Raw genomic sequence first — 20,329 nt, 5'->3', positions numbered from 1 at the left:
TGACTGTGCTCTTTTGCTGGTTTCTTATCCAGACTCAGGAGTTCAGTTCTTAAACCTAATCTGTTTTTGGAACACTCACTCTTTATCTCACTTAGTTCCACAGCTTTAAGCACCAACTGTATGCCAACAGCTTTCTAACCTGGGTCTCTTCCTTGACTGCTGATTCAGTTAACTACCTACCTCTACTAATATCCTGCTTACATTTATCAAATAGGAATTTTAATGTACATATAACATTTCCAAACTGAAGTTCTTTATCTCAACCCTATCCCCTCTCCCAAAAAAACTTTGTGCTCTTCTTGAAGGAATGTTCTCCATTCCAGCAAAAGGTACCTCAATTGGGCTTATGCCAAAAACATTACTCAACCTTTTCTCTGCTCAGACCCCACATCTAACAAAAAGTCTTGGCTCTATCTGCAAGTAATGTCTCAAATCTTAATGTCTCTCACCACCTCCATCACTCACCCAATTTCAAAGCTTCCATCACTCTCACCAAGAATATCTTTGTAATCTCTTAACTAGTCTTCCTGCTTCCACTCTTCCCCTTTCAAACTCCAAATCAGGTTACCTTACTTTTCTCCTTAAACCTTTCAATGGCTTCTCATCTCTCTGAACAAAAGCCAAAGTCCTTCAAAGCGCCACATGATCTGATCCCTTTCCTAGTCTTTGGGTACATTTCCTACCTGTCCTCCTCCACTCATGGTAGCCTACTTGCTTTACTTCAAACCAACAAAAGCACTACCACCTCCTGTCCTCTGCATATGCTGTTCCTTCAGGCTCACACCTGTAATCCCAGCACTTTGGGAGGCCAAGATGAGAGGATCACTTGAGGCCAGAAGTTCAAGAGCAGCCTAGACAACAAAGTGAGATCCAGTCTCTACAAAATAAGAAGAAAAAAATTAGCCGAGCATGGTGGCATGCACCTGTACTTCCAGCTACTCAAAGCTGAGGTGGGAGGATCACTTGAGCCCAAGCGGTCAAGGGTGCAGTGAGCCATGATCATGCCAATGTACTCCAGAGCAAGACTATCTTAAAACAGAGCAAGACCATCTTAAAACAAAACAACCATATAGTGTGCTCCCTTGCTTCTTTCAGGTCTCTCTCAAAATCTACCTCTTCAGAGGTGTCCTTAAACCACCTTCTAAAACTGTTTTCCTTGTTACTCTCTATCCCTTTACTTCCCTCAGTCTATATTTTTTTAAATCTGTCTTATTCTACCATAATTACATAGTATGAAACATAATTTACTCTATCAGTATCTTGTGGATAGACATTTAGGTTATTTCCCAAATTTTGCAACTACAAACACAACAGTGAACACCCTTGTACATAAATGTCTTATGCGCTTACAGAAACATAGCTAAGAAACTCCTAAAAAAAATGAGACTACAGATATATGCATTTTACATTTTGCTAGATTATTACAAAGGCAAATGTCATTAATGTCATTTTATTACCTAAATATTCCAAAAGGTACCTATAATTCAAGAGTGGTAATAGATCATGCAAATTAAGGAATCCCAAATTTGTCATAAAGGAAATTTTCCTTCCTCCAAGGACAATTTTCATAACCTTCAGAGGAAAAAAGGAGGCAAGGTTTCAAATCTGGTTAACCCTCTCAACTACTCAAGACTCCTTTGATTATCTATTCCTCTACCTCTTGTTTCCCTCCTCAACTACCGATAAACTACTGATAAAGCATGAGATCAAATCTCATGCTTATTGCTCTAGAAAGGACATTCTCAAATTCCATACCTCATCTCGTCTTCCACCATTAAAAGAAGAGCTAAAGAGTTTGCTGCTGCCGCCGCCCCTTTGAGGAGGCATCTTGTTAAAAGTCTTGCTTTTCTGTGAACTGGAACGACGGGACTGGTTGCTAAAACTTTCATTTTTGGGGTAGGAAAGTTCACGTTTGCGATTGTAACGCTTGGATCCACTTGAGTTCTTTCCATCTGAAAGCAAGAAACACAAAAGAACGACTTAAGAAGTGATACATTCACTTAGCCAACTGCCATCCACCTCCCAGCAAAACTGTGTTTAAATAAAGGTAAACAGGCCCTTTGACCAGCTCCAAGAATCTGGGTTTGGGCCACGGCATGAGTGCTTTGAGCAAGACAACACATAGTCGAGTATTTTTTCTTGCAATAATGAAGCCTAATGGGTCCCCTCCCTCAAAACAAACACAGTGTAGATCAAACCACATGGATACTCAATTCATAATGTCTCTATTTTACACAGCTTAACCACTGCCCTTGTAAAAGTTCAGTCAGATAAAGTTACAGGAAATGAAACAGCCATTCTGTATTAAGGAAAAGTATTTTACCTGGTAGCAGAACAGAAGACATTCCCTTTTAAATTAATATAACATAACCAGATTCTATACTACAAGGGGTTGTCCTAGGCCTTAGCAAATATATTCAAAAGGCATAAAAGCAAAACTGTGTTTATATATGCTCTAGAGGTCAAATTCAGAAGCTGTTAAATTTACAGAACAAAAGAAGTTGAGTTCTAAAAGCATATTGGGGGCTGGGCGCAATGGCTCACACCTGTAATCCCAGCACTTTGGGAGGCTGAGGTGGGTGGATCACTTGAGGTCAGGAGTTTGAGACTAGCCTGGCCAATATGGTGAAACCCCATCTCTATTAAAAACACAAAAAATTAGTGGGGCATGGTTGTGGGCATCTGTAATCCCAGATACTTGGGAGGCTGAGGCAGGAGAATTGCTTGAACCCAGGAGGCAGAGGTTGCAGTGAGCCGAGATCATGCCACTGCACTCCAGCCTGGGCAAAAGAGTGAGATTATCTCAAAAAAAAAAAAAATTACTTCAATAAATAAATAAAAAGCATATTGGATCAGCTTGAGTTATACCCTTTTTAAAAATGTTTCTTGTTTTTCTCTGCAATTACAATACATGCTCAGTTCTGAAAATAGGGTAGAATAATTTCAAGTTGCCAGTACCCACAGAGCACTAACCCATTAACATCGTTTTCCTTTTAATCTCCTTTTTACATATCTACCACAAATCTTATACAAAATAACAAGCATAGAAGATATATTGCTTTCTGCTTACTACTCTCTGAGCATTTTTATGCATCCCTAGTCTTCAAAAGCATGATTAATTGCTGTACCCTTCTTGGCCACATACTTACAGAATAACGTAACCAATCCTTCATTGTTGTATATTTCAGTGGCTTCTAGTTTTTTTGCTAGTTTAACATAATACCATTGGTAGTCTCTTTACACAGAGGTTTATGTGATTAATTATGTCAAATTCTCAAAAAGTGGAACTGACAGATAAAATATGATCATTAAAGCCATTTATACATTCCTAGGTTGCTTTCTAGAACTGTTACACCCATTTATTTATACTCTAACAACATAATAATTATTTATGCACTTTATTTATTTAGAGACAGGGTTTTACTGTTACCCAGGCTAAAGTGCAGTGGCACAATCTCCGCTCACTGCAACCTCTACCTCCCAGGCTCAAGCTACCTTCCCACTTCAGACTCCTAAGCCACTGAGACTACAGGTACTCACCACCATGTCCAGCTAATTTTTGTGTTTTTTGTAGAGACGGGGTTTGCCTTTGTTGCCCAGGCTGTTCTCAAACTCCAGAGCTCAAGTGATCCACCTCCTCGGCCTCCCAAAGTGCTGGTATTACAGGCATCAGCCACTACTCCCAGCCGGGTGTGGTGGTGCGCAATTGTAGTCCCAGCTGCTCGGGAGGCTGAGGCAAGAGAACGGCGCGAACCCAGGAGAAGGACCTTGCAGTAAGCGGAGATCAGGCCACTGTATTCCAGCCTGGGCAACAGAGCAGAACTCTGTCTCACCAAAAAACAAAAAACAAAACAAAAAACAAAACAAAACTTTTTTTTTTTTGTAGAGATGGGGTCTCACTTTGTTACCCTGCTTGGTTTCCAACTCCTGGACTCAAGCAATCCTGCCTTGGCCTTTCAAACTGTTAGGATTATAGGCATGAACCACCATGCCTGGTTTATCTTTTTTGTTTGTTTTAAACAGAGTCTCACTCTATTGCCCAGGCTGGAGTGCAGTGGCACAATCTCGGCTCACCGCAACCTCTACTTCCCGGGTTCCAGCAATTCTCCTGCCTTGGCCTCCCAAGTAGCTAGGATTACAGGGATGAGCCACCACACCTGGCTAATTCTGTATTTTTAGTAGAGATGGGGTTTCGCCACATTGGCCAGGCTGGTCTCAACCTCCTGACCTCAGGTGATCCACTCACCTCGGCCTCCCAAAATACTGGGATTACAGGTGTGAACCACCGTGCCCAGTATTTTTTTCCCCCCAGGGTGGAAAGCAGTGGTGCCATCATAGCACACTGCAGCCTCAACCTCAGTTTAGCATCTTTCCAACTCAGCCTTCCAGCTAGGACTGCAGGTATGCACCACCACACCCAGCTAATTTTAAAATTTATTTTGAAACAGGGTCTTACTTTTGTCACCCAGGTTGGGAGTGCAGTGGCATGATCTCGGCTTACTGCAGCCTCAACCTCCTGGGTTCAAGCAATCCTCCTACCTCAGCCCCCCAAGTAGCTGGAACTCCAGGCACATACAACACTGTTGGCTTATTTTTGTATTTTTGACAGAGATGGGGTTTTGCCGTGTTGCCCAGGCTGGTCTCAAACTCCCGAGCTCAAGCGATCCACCAGCCTCAGCCTCCCAAGGTCCTGAGATTACAGGCATGAGCCACCACGCCTGGCCTAATTTTTAAATTTTTTTTGTAGAGACGGGGGTCTCATTATGTTGCCCAGGATGGTCTCAAACTCCTAGGCTCAGGTGATCTTCCCACCTCAGCCTCCCAAAGTGCTGGGATTATAAGCAAGAGCCATGGGGTCTGGCCCCACTTTCATCTTATTACAATGATTCTCAATCTTCCCAGTTCACAGGAATCACACAGATGAGCTTTCACTGTGCTCAGGAATTCCTATGCTCAGGCCTCACCCTCTAAGATTCTGATATAAATATACAAAAGTACCTGTCTGCAGACCTGTAATCTGAGTAATTTTTTAAACTTAGAAAAAAATATTTCTTGATAAGTATAATCACCAGTTTTTTTATAGCAGGCTAAATAAGTTCAAGGTTAAACAATGCCTCAGAAAGAAGAAAACATAAGTTAATAATCAGAGACCAAATTTTGAAAGCAACCACTTCATGACCATAGTCTGTCAACCTCATCGAATAAATGAGATGTCACTTCCCAAACCTGACCACCTAAAACCTGGGAGTCAATCTAAACCATGTGAAATGGCAACAATGTAAACAGAACAGTCACAGAAACAGGCTAGGTTCACTCCGATCAGTTACCCTTAAATCCTGCTTAGGGACAGTGACCCTTACCTTAGTTACAATTTAAGGCCAGATGTGGTGGCTCATGCCTGTAATCCCAGCACTTTGGGAGGCCAAGGCAGGCAGATCACATCAGGCCAGGAGTTGAAGACCAGCCTGGCCAACATGGTAAAACCCCATCTTTACTAAAAATACAAAAATTAGCCGGGTGTGGTGCCACACGCCTGTAATCCCAGCTCCTTGGGAGGCTAAGGCATGAGAATCATATGAACCCGGGAGGCAGAGGTTGTAGTGAGCTGAAATCATGCCACTGCACCCCAGCCTGGGCAACAGAGTGAAACTCTGTCTCAAAAAATAAATAAAGTTAGAACTTAAAGCTAAACTTTTACCTATTATTTCAGTTAGCAACAGTTAGTGTCAAACATGGCACTAATAGTGACAATTAGAAAGCAAAGTTTCAGCGCTGGACTTGGTGGCTCATGCCTGTTATCTCAACACTTTGGGAAGCCAAAGCCAGAGGATCACTTGAGCCCACGAGTTTGAGACCAGCCTGGGCAACATAGCAAGACCCCATCTCTACAAAAAATTTGACAATTAGCTCAGTGTGGTGGCACACAGCTGCAGTCCTAGCTGACAGACTGTGTTGGGAGGATTGCTTAAGCCAAGGTTGAGACTGCAGTGTGCTATGATGGCACCACTGCTCTCCACCCTGGGCTACAGAGTGAGCCTCTGTCTCAAAAAAAGAAAAAGATGGCCGGGTGTGGTGGCTCAAGCCTGTAATCCCAGCACTTTGGGAGGCCGAGACGGGCGGATCACGAGGTCAGGAGATCGAGACCACCCTGGCTAACACGGTGAAACCCCGTATCTACTAAAAAATGCAAAAAACTAGCCGGGCGAGGTGGCGGGCGCCTGTAGTCCCAGCTACTCGGGAGGCTGAGGCAGGAGAATGGCGTAAACCCAGGAGGTGGAGCTTGCAGTGAGCTGAGATCTGGCCACTGCACTCCAGCCTGGGCGACAGAGCGAGACTCCGTCTCAAAAAAAAAAAAAAAAAGAAAAAGATAAACCAGGCACAGTGGTTCAAGAGTTCAAGGATCTCTTAAGCCAAGGAGTTCAAGGTTTGTCAATTATGTTTGCATCACTGCATACCAGCCTAAGTGACACAGCGAGAGCTTGTCTCTAAAAAAAAAAAAAAAAAAAAAAAAAAAGGCCAGGTGTGATGGCTCATGCCTGTAATCCCGGCACTTTGGGAGGCCGAGGTGGGCGGACCACAAGGTCAGGAGATAGCGACCATCCTGGCTAACACAGTGAAACCCTGTCTCTATTAAAAATACAAAAAATTAGCCAGGCGTGCTGGTGCGCAACTATAGTCCCAGCTGCTCTGGAGGCTGAGGCAGGAGAATGGCATGAACCCAGAAGGAGCTTGCAGTGAGCGGAGATCAGGCCACTGTATTCCATCCTGGGAGACAGAGCAGAACTCTGTCTCACATACACACACAAAAAATAATAAAGGAAAACTCAGGGGATGCAGAACCCCAGCTAACTCAGCCACATTCTCTTGCTTTGCTTTCCTTAACTCCATTTCACATCACCGCAAGCAAAGGAGATTCTACGAGGATAGGTATATTAAAAAAACACATATCCCCCAACCTCATTATCTAAGACTGTTTCAGATGATCCTGGACCCTACCTGTTTGACCCTAACTGCTGCTTTCAAGATGCACCTCACGGTTTGCATAGATTTAGGTAAAGCCAGATTCTACATGGCAAGGGCTTATTAAGAAAGTAAACTGGGCCGGGCGCGGTGGCTCAAGCCTGTAATCCCAGCACTTTGGGAGGCCGAGACGAGCGGATCACGAGGTCAGGAAATCGAGACCATCCTGGCTAACACGGTGAAACTCCGTCTCTACTAAAAAAACACAAAAAACTAGCCGGGCGAGGTGGCGGGCGCCTGTAGTCCCAGCTACTTGGGAGGCTGAGGCAGGAGAATGGCATAAACCCGGGAGGTGGAGCTTGCAGTGCACCGAGATCCGGCCACTGCACTCCACCCTGGGCGACAGAGTGACACTCCGTCTCAAAAAAAAAAAAAACAAGAAAGTAAACTGGCTGGGCGTGGTGGCTCATGCCTATAATCCCAACGCTTTGGGAGGCCAAGGCGGGCGGATCGCCTGAGGTAGGGAGTTCGAGACCAGCCTGACCAACATGGAGAAACCCCGTCTCTACTAAAAATACAAAAAATTAGCTGGGCGTGGTGGTGCATGCCTGTAATCCCAGCTACTTAGGAGGCTGAGGCAGAAGAATCACTTGAACCCAGGAGACGGAGGTTGCAGTGAGGCTGAGATTGTACCACTGCACTCCAGCCTGGGCAACAAGAGCAAAACTCTGTCTCAAAAAAAAAAAAAAAAGAGGCCGGGCGCGGTGGCTCAAGCCTGTAATCCCAGCACTTTGGGAGGCCGAGACGGGCAGATCACGAGGTCAGGAGATCGAGACCATCCCGGCTAACACGGTGAAACCCCATCTCTACTAAAAAATGCAAAAAACTAGCCGGGTGAGGTGGCGGGCACCTGTAGTCCCAGCTACTCGGGAGGCTGAGGCAGGAGAATGGCGTAAACCCGGGAGGCGGAGCTTGCAGTGAGCTGAGATCCGGCCACTGCACTCCAGCCTGGGCGACAGAGCCAGACTCTGTCTCAAAAAAAAAAAAAAAGAAAGAAAAAAAGAAAGTAAACTGGCACTGAGTAAGAAGGCTGTCTTCATTTCTTCACTTATTACCACACTGGCAAGGAAACAGTTTCACAATGCTTACAGAAATGCTCTCTGATAGTAAACTGCTCATTTCCAAAACACCTAACAACTGACCACATCATCACTAATGATTTTAGTTGCCAAAAATCAACTCGTTTCTCTTGGCTTCCACTTACCTAAGAGTATGAAGACAGACACGTCAAGTGAGAGACTGCCTCTTATCTCTAGACCCAGGCAACAGGCAGCTAAAGATTGAAGGTACTGTCAGGCCTGGGACCCAGAGATAAAATTCAGAGTATTATTTTTGAAATGTTTTGTGGACAACTTGCCAGGATATACATGGGAAAAACTTGAGGGTAGGAGTGATAACATGATCCACTTTAGATTTTGGAAAACAGAAAAAACATCAAGTCCCTGGGAGAAGGAACTATGGGTGAAGTTTTAAATCTCAGAGTGGTGGTTCTCAATCCTGGCTGCACACTAGAATCACTTGCACAGACTTCTGAAAGTATGAATGCCCAGGACCCACGGGTCCAATTTAGGCTTAAAGAATCAGAAAAAAGCCAGGCACAGTGGCTCATGCCTGTAACCCCAGCACGCTGGGAGGCTGAGGTAGGAGGATCACTTGAAGCCAGGAGTTTGAGACCAGACTGGGCAACATAGTGAGACCCTCATCTCTATAAAAAAAAAAAAAAAAAAGAAAAAAGAAAAAATTCCTAGGAAGCGGCCCCACACAGCCATATTTTTTTTTTTTAAAGTTCCTCACGAGGTCAGGAGTTTGAGATTAGCCTGGCCAACATGGTGAAACCCCATCTCTACTAAAAATACAAATATTAGGCCGGTGTGGTGGTGGACACCTGTAATCCCACTACTCAGGAGGCTGAGGTAGAAGAACTGTTTAAACCCGGGAGGCAGAGGTTAAAGTGAGCTGAGATCACGCCACTGAACTCCAGCCTGGGTGACAGAGCAAGACTGTCCTGAGGGAAAAAAAAAAAAGTTCCTGAGGAGATTCTGATGCATAGCCACCACTGAGAACAACTGCCAAGAACTACTGTCAAGACACATTCCAAAATAGACAAGACCACTAAACTCAGGATCCAGAGTTAACAAATAAATGACTCAAAAACTTAACCCAGCTTTTCAGTTGTTCCACATTTCCCTAATGGAAAGGTCTCCACCAAGTAGTAGTAGGTGTATCTCAGCCTCCCCCCATTACCAAATTAAGGGCCACAAGTTTTTCACAGTTAAATTACTTGGCATCCTCATTTCTAGCTCTAGTTCTAACAGGTGGCTCAGCCTAGAGGTCAGAATACCAGCCAGCAAGTTTCTGCTGCTGATTCATGCTGTAATCACAAGCAAGTTGCTTACCCATTGTCCAGAGTAGTTGACAAGCACCTCCAGAGGGGCAACATATGGCCTTACTACAGAATCAACTGACAACAAATTGAATCCAGCTGAAATTAGTAATTCTGAATGAAAGGAAGAGAGAGGTGGTATCAGGAATGATGCATGTGCCAGTAAGTTATCTGCTTGCTAAGTGTGGTTATACAAAGCTTACTGAAAAATACCGCCTAGGACTTCATAAAAATTTACTTGGACCAATCACTCTTAACACTGCTAAGCCTCTATTTTCTTATCTGTAAAATAGGACTAATACTCTACCATACTTCCTCATAGAATCATGAGGATTAAGAAAACTTCTGTAAAATGCCTATCATAGTGGCTGACACAGTTTTACTATGATTTGAAAGCCTATCATTAATAAATCCAAATCATTCCTGTCAAGAACACCCACTAGACTACCAACAAAGCCACATAAACCAAGGAATCCAGCCAACAGGCCCTGAAATTCTTTTAATTTCTCTAAGTGGTTTTACTGAAGGCTTCAAATCACCTCCATTTTCAAAGCCATTAAAATCTCCAGGTCCATTTACAGGTCAGAGGCATTTTTCAAGGCAGATTACCACTAGTAACCTGGTTTCTGGTACCGGAATAACAGGAAGAGTGCCAGGGCAGTGTTTCATACCACCAACCTCAAAATAACTGCCTCATAATACCTGACCTTCCCTTAACCTCCCTGGCAGTTCTGTCCGCCCAGGGGGATGGGACAAGAGCCTGGTTCCTGGCCAGGGTCCACTGTCTGCCCAAAAACGGCCTACCTTCTCTCTTGCCTCTCTTTACTCCCTCTAAATGACTTTCCCCACTTCCTAACCTACCTTCTCTCCTCTGAGCTATATTCACGGGATATTTACTGCTGAATGTTCTCAGAAATACCTATTAACACTATTGGAATGAAGCTGTAGGAATATAATCAAGAAAAAGAAAGTTATATAAATGTTCGGGCAATTAGCCCAGGCAAAGAGACTGTGGTATGTGACTCTAGCCGGAAAGATCAAGAAAATCCTGGTAGCCAAATTTACCTATTTGCTGTGTACAAATGAAGGGCAAATTTAAGCCAGCCACTGGAACAAAATCTCAAGGAAATTAATCATGCAGCTAGGAAGCAAATGACCATTAATGACAGTTTACAGAATAGAAATCAAAGGGCTTTTTTCCACAAGGCAGAAAAGGGGGAGGAAAAAAGTGACTTAAATATTTGAATACTGAAAACTCTTGCTCTTTTCACCTTGACAAAAGATAAACTATCTTTTCACCTTACCCTTCTTGCTTTCCCTTCAACTCAGTACTCTAAATTCAAGAGGTCCTTTCAATGATTTCCAGCAGAATCCAGTATATGAAGTGTTCAGCTGATGAGTATTGCAGAAATCTTTGCATGGGATTATGCAGAGCTTGAGTGTACCCTTTTGTTAGAGCAACCATCTCATCGTGAAGTCACTGCATCAGAGTTCCTCAGTATCTGTTGTAGTAGCACTGGTCTTAGCTGTTGCGTTCTTAAGACAGCTTAGGTTCAACTTTAAAAATCAGCCAATATCCAGAGTTTCCTAATCTTTTAATCTCCACATATTCTGCCTCTTACTTTGTTCCTAAATGCAAGCAGTGGGTTATGGCTAGTGAAGAAGCATGGATTTGGCTACAAAGCTCATCCTTCCTTGCTACGGGAACACGCACAGAAGCCAGAAGAGCAGACACTGGCAGTGGCAAACATGGTCAAGCTTTCTCACACACACATTAAACAAAAAAAAGAACGCTGCCTCAAGGCACACATGTGTATTCGTAAAATCTAACAAAGGTCCTTTACGAGTTTTCTGTTTATTTGAGATGGGCTGGAGTGCAATGGTGTGATCTTGGCTCACTGCAACCTCTGCCTCCCGGTTTCAAGGGATTCTCCTGCCTCAGCCCCCCAAGTAGCTGGGATTACAGGTGCACGCCACCAGGCTGGGCTAATTTTTTGTATTTTTAGTAGAGACGGGGCTTCACCATGTTGGCCAGGCTGGTCTCAAACTCCTGACCTCAGGTGATCCATCCGCCTCGGCCTCCCAAAGTGCTGGGATTACAGGCGTGAGCCAACACACCCGGCCTACATGAGTTTTTACAGAAGTTTTCTTGTTTTGAGATGGGGTCTCGCTCTGCCACCCCAGCTAGAGTGCAGTAGAGTGATCATGGCTCACTGCAACCTTGCACTTCTGGGTTCAAGTGCTCTTCCTCCTCCTCCCACCTCAGCCTCTTCACAACCAGGACTACAGGTGTGTGCCACCACGCCCAGCTCATTTTTTTTTTTGTAGGACAAGGTCTCGAACTCTTGGGCTCAAGCAATCGGCCTGCCTCAGCCTCCCAAAGTGCTGGGATTATAGCCACCCAGCCCATTTGAAATGTTAACAATGACAAATATTTGCTTGGTCAAACTACTATAGAATTCTGTATCACCCTGTTGGGTAATCAGAGTTAATTCCACTTATCAACACATTCAAAGTGAAGGACATAGCAGTAAAATTCCTTAAATACCTGTTTGCTGTTTTATTTTGAGTTGTCACAAGCTTTCACCTACTGCTAAGAAATAAACTTAAGGCATTTATTGCAACTGACTAATGAATGTATGTTAGTGGCTTAAAGAGGAGCCCCAGAAAAATTTGAGAATTCAGACAGTTGGAGAACCAAATCCTTAACATACATCTGGGAATAGAGTGCAAAAATAAACTTACTTATCAACTGCTTTGAACAGACCACTCTAAATCAGTTCCAACACTGACCAAAAGGACTGGCTACCTTCTATCTTTTGAGGGATCTATGGCAAAGCTACGCATGTGCAGAACTGCAAAATCAGTCTGCATACATACCACTTCCTGACATGGCCCGAGAACCCATACTCCTAATGATCTCACACCAGGTAAACGAGTTTGCCATATCCAGCAGGTGAACTCTGAGTGAGTTAATAAACCTTACAATTTTTTGGTTTTTTGTTTGGTTTAAGTCAGCCTTAGCTTTGTTTTGACTTTTTAGAGATGGGGTCTCTCTGTTACCCAGGCTGGATGGTATGCAGTGTCGTGATAAAGCTCACTGCGGCCTCAACTTCCTCGAGCTTAAGCAATCCTCCCACCTCACCCTTCCGAGCAGCTAGGGTTACAGGTGTGTGTCACCACACTTGGCTATTTTTTTTTTCCCTTATGGAGACGGGGTCTTACTATCTTGCACAAGCTGGTGTGAAACTCCTGGGCTCAAGCTATCCTCCCACCTCAGCCTCCCAAAGTATCTGGATTACAGGCATGAGCCACCACACCTGGTCTCACTCTTACGGTTTTTTAATCTTGACAGGTTTTAAACTGGACCTCCACATTTAGGGACTCCAAATATTTCCCTCTCTGCCACAACATCCCCACTGTCGCTGAAAACACCTTCCTCTTACTGCTAATGTAACTGAAATACAAAACAGAGCAGAGATTAGTACAAACTTTGAAATAAAATGAAGAACACTGCACTCCAGCCTCTGCCAACTCCTAACATCCTGCCTGCTCAGTTTATTCCTTCTTTAAATACGAACAATTTCACCCTGTTACACAAGTCAGTGACTTGCACAGTGAAAACACAGGCAAAAACTTCACCTAGTCCTTGTCACATGGTAAGCCCTCAATTAAAGGTAGCTATTATCATCATCATGGTCATAATATTGAGAGACTTAAGGAAATAAAACCTTCCCTGTTAAAGGACAATCCTACAGTCCAACATACAAAAATAGACCTTATGGGTATCTGGTGCAAAACAGACGTCAGATACCCTAAGACCTTAGTTCATTTGTTTTGTTTTTGTTTTTTATTTAATTATATTACCTCCACCTACCTTTACAAGTAAATTCGGGGCACTCACTCAAGGTCTGGCAAACTGGGACCCACAAAGACTGAATTCATAGTCTGCGCTCTTAACCCCACAATGAATAGCCACTGAAGGATGAGTTCCTCTTCAACAGAGGAATGGATCTGGGACCAGGTTATTAAATAAGGTATCTGAGTTTGAAAGGTCCTTGGGCTCCACCCACCCGTCTAAACTTGAACACTATCCAATGTTAATTCAACATTAAAGGGTAGAACAACTTGGGAGTTTTAGGAGCGTGGGCTGATGAGTCACACAAACCAGGTCTTAAGGCCTGCTGTGAGCCAAATACTAGTTGGGTGACCTTACCCTTTCTCATTATATGTAAAATGGGGATAAGAACAGTACCTGCTTAATCGAGCAGTTTTGAGTATTAATGTAAATGATCCACGTAAACCACGCAAAACAGCGCTCATTAACATAACTGTAAATAATGAGAGCCATGGAAAAGGGCAGGTAGGGGCTATAATAGAAAGTGGAGCCTGTCCCCGAGTAACCCAGCAGACAAGAGAGCAACGACTCTCCCCAGCAGTAGGGGCACTCGCCCCCGCCCACTGCCGCAGGCCCGCCCTTACCGCTCTTGGGTTTAGACTCGCCGGCTGGCCCCGCCGAGGCGGAGCGGGGCGGCTGTTGCCCTTTGCTGCTGCCCGAAGAGGCGGAGGAGCTGTTGGAGCCGCTGTTCTTGTCCATGTCGGAGGCGGTGGCGGCGGCGTTGGGGGAGCTCAGCGGCATCAACGGGGGCCTCGGAGGCGACGGCGGTCGGAGCGGAGCGGGAGCGGCGGGGACCCAGGCTCATGGCGTTCAGGGCCGGCGGGGGTCGGCGGCGGCAGCGGTTCTCGGCCTTCATGGCGACATTTTTCCCTGTTTCCTTCCTTGGCTTCTCAAACTAGGAAGAGAAGCGGCGGACGGGGCTGTTAAGCCCGACGGCAGCGGCGACCGAGGACGAAGAGGAGGCCGGGGCTCGGGAGTCCGGGCCGGGCCTGGCGGGGCGGAGGCTGCGGGGGAAGGGGAGGCGAGGGAGGGTGCGCGAGCCCCGCCGGCCGGCCGGACACGCTCTCCCGCCGCGAGGCAGGGGAGAGGGCTGGCTGTCTGGTGTCGGGGACAGGCGTCTCCGACACAGCGACAGATACTCGCCCCTGGGCCGAGGCCGAGCTGCTCCGGGAATGGCGACGAGTCGCCAAACAGCATTCTGAAGAACCCGGATGGACTCTATATATAGCGGAGAGGGGTGAGGTATTCTGGGAAATGTAGTTTTTGCCTACATCCGGGTCTCGTGGGGTTTTTTAACATTTCCTCCCCCATCTCCGTCCCAACCCCACTGTGAGGGCTTTCCGAATAATGGGATTTGCATTTGCTCCAAGTCCAGGTTTTTCACTTAATACACTAAAAATACAGTAACAATAATAATATACCCTAATAATAATGTAGCCAAACATTAGAATACCTGTGGAACTCCTTTATAGACTCGTTTGAATTATGGTTCTTTTTTTTTTTTTTTTTTGTAGACGGAGTCTCGCTCTGTCCCCCAGGCTGGAGTGCAGTGGCGTGATCTCGGCTCACTGCAAGCTCTTGCCTCCCAGGTTCACGCAATTCTCCTGCCTCAGCCTCCTGAGTAGCTGGGATTACAGACGCCGCCACCACGCCCGCCCGGCTAATTTTTTGTATTTTTAGTAGAGACGGGGTTTCACCGTGTTAGCCAGGATGGTCTCGATCTCCTGACCTCGTGATCCACCCACCTCGGCCTCCCAAAGTGCTGGGATTACAGGTCTGAGCCACCGTGCCTGACCAATTTACGGTTCTTATTCTAGCGTTAATAACAATTGATTCATGGCCCTTAGTCTATCTCACATTAGGAATGATAATAGTAGCGTTAATAATGACAATACCTTACATTTAATATCACTTTACAGCACTTCTTCATACAGTACATCACTTTATTTCTTTAGCCTGATGTGGCGGTGCGCACCTGTGGTCCCCATTACTCAGGAGACTGAGGCAGAAACAGGCGGCAGGCAGTGGTTCATGCGTGTAATCCCAACACTTTGGGAGGCAGAGGTGGAAGGATCCTTGGAGGCCAGGAGTTCCAGACCAGCCTGGGGAATATAGCGAGACCCCTGACTCTAAAGAATAAAAATATTTTTTAAAAAATTAGTTGGCCGGGCGCTGTGGCTCACGCCTGTAATCCCAGCACTTTGGAAGGCCAAGGCGGGCAGATCACGAGGTCAGGAGATCGAGACCATCCTGGCTAACACAGTGAAACCCTGTCTCTACTAAAAATACAAAAAAACTAGCCGGGCGTGGTGGCGGGCACCTGTAGTAGTCCCAGCTACTCAGGAGGCTGAGGCAGGAGAATGGCGTGAATCCGGGAGGCAAAGCTTGCAGTGAGCTGAGATCGTGCCACTGCACTGCAGCCTGGGTGACAAAGCAAGACTGGGTCTCAAAAAAAAAAACAAGGCCGGGCGCGGTGGCTCAAGCCTGTAATCCCAGCACTTTGGGAGGCCGAGACGGGCGGATCACAAGGTCAGGAGATCGAGACCATCCTGGCTAACACGGTGAAACCCCGTCTCTACTAAAAATACAAAAAACTAGCCGGGCGAGGTGGCGGGCGCCTGTAGTCCCAGCTACTTGGGAGGCTGAGGCAGGAGAATGGCGTAAACCCGGGAGGCGGAGCTTGCAGTGAGCTGAGATCCGGCCACTGCAGTCCAGCCCGGGCTACAGAGCAAGACTCCGTCTCAAAAAAAAAAAAAAAAAACAAAACGAAAAAAAACAACTTAGTTTAGGCGTGGTTGGGTAGAATTTCACCTTGAGTGACTCTATTTTGGTTTGGTCTACTGTACCGAAGCTCAGTGCAAACCAGTGGGCTCCTATAAATTGTATTTAACAGCTGTTAACATTGACTATCACATTTAATCTTCACAATAACTAAATTTTAGACTAAGTGTGCCTATAGTGTGGGGAAAAGAAAGAGAGATCAGCCTGTTACTGTGTCTATATAGAAAGAAATAGACATAAGAGACTCCATTTTGTTCTGTATTTGAGATGCTGTTAATCTGTGACCCTACCCCCAACCTTGTCCTTGCAAGAGACATGTGCTGTGATGACTCAAGGTTTAAAGGATTCTGGGCTGTGCAGGGTGTGCTTTGTTAAACAAGTGCCTGAAGGCAGCTTGCTGGTTAAAAGTCATCACCATTCTCTTAATCTCAAGTACCCAGGGACACATACACTGCCAAAGGTCGCAGGGACCTCTGCCTAGGAAAGCTAGGTATTGTCCAAGGTTTCTCCCCATGTGATAGTCTGAAATATGGCCTCGTGGGATGGGAAAGACCTGATCGTCCCCCAGCCTGACACTCGTGAAGGGTCTGTGCTGAGGAGGACTAGTACAAGAGGAAAGAAGACCTCTTGGTGGTTGTTGGCAGTTGAGATAGAGAAAAGCATTTGTCTCCTGCCCGTCCCTGGGCAATGGAACATCTGGTGTAAAACCCGATTGTATGTTCTGTTTACTGAGAAAGGAGAAAACCGCCTTAGGGCGAAAGGTGGGACTTGCTAGCGAAATGCTGCTCTTTATGCACTAAAAAGGTTTATGAAGATGTTTGCATACGCATATCAAGGCACAGCACTTTTCCTTAAACTTGTGTCACAGAGATCTTTATTCATATGTCTCACTGCTGACCTTCTCCCTACGGTGATCCTATTATCCTGCCACTTCCCTAAGATGGTAAAGATAATTATCAATAAATACTAAGGGAACTCAGAGACCGGTGCCGGAGTGGGTCCTCTGTATGCTGAGCGGCGGTCCCCTGGGCCCACTTTTTCTTTCTCTATACTTTGTCTCTGTGTCTCATTTCTTTTCTCAAGTCTCTTTCCACCTAACGAGAAACGCCCACAGGTGTGGAGGGGCAGGCCACCCCCTTTGTATAGTCCCAGCTACTCAGGAGGCTGAGGAGGGATGATCACTTGAGTCCAAGAGTATGAATCCAGCCTGGGTAACACAACAAGACTCTGTCCCTAAATAAATAAAAGTTAAAGATGAGAAAATGGACTCCAAAAGTTTAGATAATTTGCCTATGATCACATAGCTAACAAGTGATGTTCTTACCTATGAGACAAGCAGGTCCTCATTTTACAGATACAGACAGTGAGGTTTAGAAAATCATGGCCGGGCGCGGTGGCTCACACCTGTAATCCCAGCACTTTGGGAGGCTGAGCTGGGTGGATCGACAGGTCAGGAGTTTGAGACCAGCCTTACCAACATGGTGAAACCCCGTCTCTATTAAAAATACAAAAAAAATTAGCCGGGCATGGCAGTGCACACCTGTAATCCCAGCTACTGAGGAGGCAGAGACAGGAGAATCACTTGAACCTAGGAGGCACAGGTTGCAGTGAGCCAAGACTGCGCCACTGTATTCTAGCCTGGGCAACAGAGCGAGACTCTATCTCAAAAAAAAAAGAAAGAAAGAAAGAAAGAAAGAAAATCATGTATGTGGGGCCGAGCGCGGTGGCTCATGCCTGTAATCCCAGAACTTTGGGAGGCCGAGGCCAGTGGATCACCTGAGGTCAGGTGTTCCAGACCAGCCTGGCCAACATAGTGAAACACCATTTCTACTAAAAATACAAAAAATTACTGGGCGTGGTGGGGGGCCCTGCAATCCCAGCTACTCAGGAGGCGGAGGCAGGAGAATCACTTGAACCTGGGAGGCAGAGATTGCAGCGAGCTGAGATTGGGCCACTGCACTCCAACCCCAGGCAACAGTGCAAGACTCCGTCTCAAAAGAAAAAAAAAGAAAATCATGCATGTGGGTCAGGTGCGGTGGCTCACGCCTGTAATCCCAGCACTTTGGGAGGCCGAGGCGGGCAGATCACGAAGTCAGGAGTTCAAGACCAGCCTGACCAATATGGTGAAACTCCATCTCTTCTAAAAATACAACAATTAGCCAGGCGTGGTGGCACACACCTGCAGTCCCAGCTATTTGGGAGGTTGAGGGAGAAGAACTGCTTGAACCAGGGAGGTGGAGGTTGCAGTGAGCCAAGATTACGCCACTGCACTCCAGCCTGGGAGACAGAGTGAGACTCTGTCTCAAAAAAAAAAAAAAAAAAGAAAAAGAAAAAGAAAGGAAAATCATATATGTGGCCAGGCAAGGTGGCTCAAGCTTATAATTCCAACATTCTGGGAGGCTGAGGCAGGAGGATCACTTGGTGTTAGGAGTTTGAGACCAGCCTGAGCAACATAGTGAAACCCATTCTCTACTAAATATTAAAAAACAAAAAATATATGGTTTACAGATACAGACACTAAGACTTTGGGAATCATACCACACCTATTTGTACTTTGGAAAATTACAGATGATTCCCTTCCAACCACAGTAGTTTGAGATTCAAAAGGTCACATAGACATGCTATTAAGGAAATAACCAGGGCCAGGTGCCGTGGCTCACACCTATAATCCCAGCATTTTGGGAGACTGAGGTGGGCGGATTGTCCAAGCCCAGAAGTTCAAGACCAGCCAGGGCAACATGGCAAAACCGTCTTGACAAAAAATACAAAAATCGGCCCAGTGTGGTAGTGCGCACCTGTAGTCCCAGCTACTCAGGAGGCTGAGGTGGGAGGATGGCTTGAGCCTGGGAGGGTAAGGAGTGAGCTATGATTGTGACACTGCACTCCACCCTGGGTGACAAAGTGAGATCCTGTTTCAAAATAAAGAATGAATGAATAAATAAGTAAATAAAACCAGTCTGGCCAAAATGGTGAAACCCCATCTCTACTACAAATGCAAAAATTAGCGCCAGGCGTGGTGGCTCAGCACTTTGGGAGGCTGAGGCAGGTAGATCATCTGAAGTCAGGAGTTCAAGACCAGCCTAGCCAACATGGTGAAACCCCGTCTCTACTAAAAATACAAAAATTAGCCTGGCATGGTGATGCGTGCCTGTAATTCCAGGTACTAGGGAGGCTGAAGCAGGAGGATTGCTTGAACCCAGGAGGCAGAGGTTGCAGTGAGCCGAGGTCGTGCCACTGCACTCCAGCCTGGGCAACAGAACAAGATGCCACCTCAAAAAAAAAATGCCTTCCAACAGTCCTTGTCCTGCTTCACTTTTTACAGGTCTTGCCCCACAAATCATATGAAATAAGAGAACAGCGAAATACTGTTGGTCTGGATACTTAATCTGATGTGCAGAAGGAACAGCCCCAAATCCTGAGATCCATTCTTTTATATAACTAGATATGGAAGATATAAGATTCTTTGATGAGGCTTTATTTATTTATTTAATTATTTGTGAGATGGAATCTCGCTCTGTTGCCCAGGCTTGAGTGCAATGGTGCAATCTCAGCTCACTGCAACCTCTGACTCCTGGGTTGAAGTGATTCTCCTGCTTCAGCCTCCTGAATAGCTGGGACTACAGGTGTGCATCACCACGTCTGACTGATTTTTGTATTTTAGTAGAGACGGGGTTTCACCATATTAACCAGGCTGGTCTCGAACTCCTGACCTCATGCAATCCACCTGCCTCGGGCTCCCAAAGTGTTGAGATTATAGGCCACCGCACCCGGCCACTTAATTTCTTTTAACAAAGACATGAGAATTATGAATACATGGATGAATCATTTCACCCTTGTATCATTCCTTTTTTTTTCTCATCACTATACCAACGAGGACCTTCTATCATTCTTAAAATAAAAAAGGAACAGAAATCCCAGCGCAGTACTTCCCAAACGAAAGCGGTAGGTGTCCATCTGTCAGGCTATACTAAACCAGGAAGAGAATTTTCGTTTCAAAATAGTTTCTTCTACTGGCGCTTTCTCCTCGTGAAATATTTACAGGAAACATACATTTAAAATGGAATGAAAGCAGAAACATACAGTAATCCAAGCAAAACTCAACAACATCCATTCTTTATTTTGCACAAGACGGTCTACATTACCCTTTCCATTAAAAAAAGACTGAAAATCTGGGGCTGAAGTAAAACACCCATGACATGCCAGTTGGAGCTAGGAATGTAGCTTTGTGTCAGCAGGAGACCAAGTAA

The 20,329-nt window shown here is 45.5% G+C and overlaps 1 protein-coding gene across 6 annotated transcripts in view; it reads right to left on the bottom strand.

Moving 5' to 3' along the window:
* RNF10 (ring finger protein 10) overlaps positions 1-14,497 on the bottom strand; it is a 43,644-nt gene extending 29,147 nt beyond the window's left edge. For all 6 annotated transcript variants that reach the window (XR_005239701.2, XM_008004949.3, XM_008004950.3 and 3 more), the window contains exons 1-2: positions 13,886-14,497; positions 1,756-1,952 (exon numbers count right to left, since the gene is read on the bottom strand). Coding sequence is in view for 5 of the 6 variants with exons in the window: in XM_008004949.3 (XP_008003140.1) it covers positions 1,756-1,952; positions 13,886-14,042 (354 nt within the window). In the remaining variant the exon portion in view is untranslated. The remainder of the gene's footprint in view (positions 1-1,755; positions 1,953-13,885) is intronic.
* Between the last annotated feature and the right edge of the window lie 5,832 nt (positions 14,498-20,329).

The sequence above is a fragment of the Chlorocebus sabaeus genome, chromosome 11 (genome assembly GCF_047675955.1).
Source record: "Chlorocebus sabaeus isolate Y175 chromosome 11, mChlSab1.0.hap1, whole genome shotgun sequence".
Classification (NCBI taxonomy): Eukaryota; Metazoa; Chordata; class Mammalia; order Primates; family Cercopithecidae; genus Chlorocebus; species Chlorocebus sabaeus.
This window is presented reverse-complemented; position numbering and strand designations above follow the sequence as displayed.